Below are 2,550 nucleotides of genomic sequence, written 5' to 3'. Positions count from 1 at the left end.
GGTGTGAGGTCCGGGTACCGCAAATAATAATAATAATAATAATAATAATAATAAAAAAATGAGTAAATCCATGTCTGAGGAAGGTCCTCTAGGAAAATAGCACAATAAAATAAAATAAAATCAAACATCAAGATCACCAACAATCTACTGTAACCAACTAGACAATGGCACGTGGTCAAAAAGGGCAACACAGTCTCCCAGCCATTCCCTAGAACCCAAGAAAATTTCTAAAAGGGAGGAACGTGGCTGGGCCTGCAGTACTAGATGAGGCACTCCCAAGATGGCAGGAGAAAAAAGATGGGTCAGAGGCCACTATATATGCATGCACCTCGTCTAGTGGTAGAACCAGAGGCTAAAACAACTGAAAAGCCAGGAGCTGGCTGACAACATGGCCCCCCTCTGCCACCTGCTCATTGACCAGGTTCTTAGTGAGCCACTGCCTTCTGCTCCCTTCAGAGGGACTTTGCACTAGCTGCTTATCACAAAAAAAAAGTTGGACAGCTCTGTTGCCAGTCAACTTCACCAAATCACTAAGCAGTTTTAAGTAACTTTCACTTAATAATGAAGAAATATTCATATGAAGTGATGAACATAGACAGTTTATATGTGCTAAAGAAGACTTTTATACATAATATGATAGTTTATGGAAAAGAGCCATGTACACAACATACTTAATGAATTCCACAAGGATCTAAAACTGATGTAGGAATCTGTTTTCTCTAACATTAATTCAGTAGGCCGATATAAAATGTATATCCATGTATACTAAACCCATAATTATCAGACTTGTGAAAAATGTCTATCCATATCCTTAACTTTATCTTTCAAATCCAAATGATAACAAATCATTACCTTAACTTCATTAACCTTAAGCTTACTCCATAAGATTTGGAGGGTATGCGGAATGTCAATATTATAAAATAGTATCAACATGGAAAGCAACAAAGTAAACTTTGATTGTCTCCTACCTCTGCCCGACCCTCATAGTAGGTTAACATGGACTTCGTTAGCACAAAAAGTCTCTCTTTGTAGTTTAAGGGTGATGTCTTCTTTTTCTGCTGTGACCTTTTAATAAGAATCTCTTCCAGAATAGTGTTAAAATTCATCTCGGTCTTCTGATCACTGTTTCTCCTGCCATTGAAGATCCCAGGGTTCTAAAGTAAGAAAATAAACAGTTGAAATAAAATGCGACATGTTAATTATCCAAGAATGCTGTCATTCCAAATTTACCAAAACAGATTTTACTCTGACCACAGCTAGAGCCGAGAAATGTTACTCCATGCGCCTGGACTAAGAATGCCCAGGGCATGAAAGCTCAACCTCCTCTTCTTCCCCAGGCCCATCCTGTTCCTCCATGTCCCTGGATTTCATAAGAAAATCTAATCAAGGTTTGCCATGATGATGATTCACTCCTTTGTCCCTCCCTGCCATCCCTTGGCTTGCTAGCACACTCTTCTGCTATTTGACAGCAGGGAAACAAATATCTCAGCAGAAAAAGCACATTTCATCACCTGCATGGCTGGTTTAGGCTGATATTTAAATTGCCCCAGGATCTTGGTACACAAAACAGACAAAGCACACAGGCACGGTAGACTGTGAACAAAATGCATTACCACAGTGGTGGATAGCATTCAATCTCCAGCTCTAATAAGGATGTAATCTTGACCAAGTATCCCCGTCACCAGAGCCACGAGGATGTTCCCTGATACCTACACTACCATGCTCCACATTTCTCTTCCCTATGGCTCCTGTCTCAACCACAAGAGGAAGGAAACCCACCCAGTTACAGCTAATTCTACTCAGCTAACCTACCCTACACAGCTGCCCCTCAGGGCAGAGCTCACCTGTATAAGGTCCTCAGCCCTATATCTGGAGCCCCACGTCTAGACTATCCATGCCTAGACTAATAAGCCTTCTAAAATCTAACAAAATTTAACTCTCTGAAAACCAAAGATACTCAGAAAAGGCCTGAATGTTCTTACCTGAGACAAGTTGAATGGACAACAGCCCCTTCTTCCCTGCCCTCCACCACACCCTGACAAGAAGTCATTGTGTATCAAACCACAGAGGCAACAGGAGTCATGTGAACAGCACAGCCAGGAACTTGATACTGACAGTAAGGAAGTCTACCATCTTCACGCCCAACCCGGCACCTCGGAAACACCCTTGCAACGCCCTATTACTGAACTCTCGTCATCCATTCAGGCCCTCCATTTTCTGGAAAGTCACTTTACAACAGCTTAACCTCTGAATATCATCAATTTCCTTCATACATAAAATATGGAGGTAAATACCACAAGGTTACTGAGATGTGGGAGAGAACTTATTAAGAAAACACTACACAATCATTAATCATTAGAGAAATGCAGATCTAAACTACAATGAGATATCATCTCACACTGGTCAGAATGGCCATCATCAAAAAATCTAGAAACAATAAATGCTGGAGAGGGTGTGGAGAAAAGGGAACACTCTTGCACTGTTGGTGGGAATGTAAATTGATACAGCCACAATGGAAGTTCCTTAAAAAACTAAAAATAGAACTATCAT

The 2,550-nt window shown here is 40.9% G+C and overlaps 1 protein-coding gene across 10 annotated transcripts in view; it reads right to left on the bottom strand.

Annotated features, from left to right (window-relative positions):
- Positions 1–2,550, bottom strand: part of TEC (tec protein tyrosine kinase) — a 154,118-nt gene that overhangs the window by 100,362 nt on the left and 51,206 nt on the right. For 7 of the 10 annotated variants that reach the window (XM_024132031.2, XM_055085990.1, XM_055085992.1 and 4 more), the window contains one exon: positions 969–1,154. In XM_024132031.2, the coding sequence (XP_023987799.1) occupies positions 969–1,106 (138 nt within the window). In that variant the 5' untranslated portion in view covers positions 1,107–1,154. Of the gene's footprint in view, positions 1–968; positions 1,155–1,230; positions 1,356–2,550 lie in introns of those variants that run through there. The other 3 variants (XM_055085994.1, XM_055085997.1, XM_055085998.1) reach the window with 3 other exon arrangements.

The sequence above is a fragment of the Physeter macrocephalus genome, chromosome 7 (genome assembly GCF_002837175.3).
Source record: "Physeter macrocephalus isolate SW-GA chromosome 7, ASM283717v5, whole genome shotgun sequence".
NCBI lineage: Eukaryota > Metazoa > Chordata > Mammalia > Artiodactyla > Physeteridae > Physeter > Physeter macrocephalus.
This window is presented reverse-complemented; position numbering and strand designations above follow the sequence as displayed.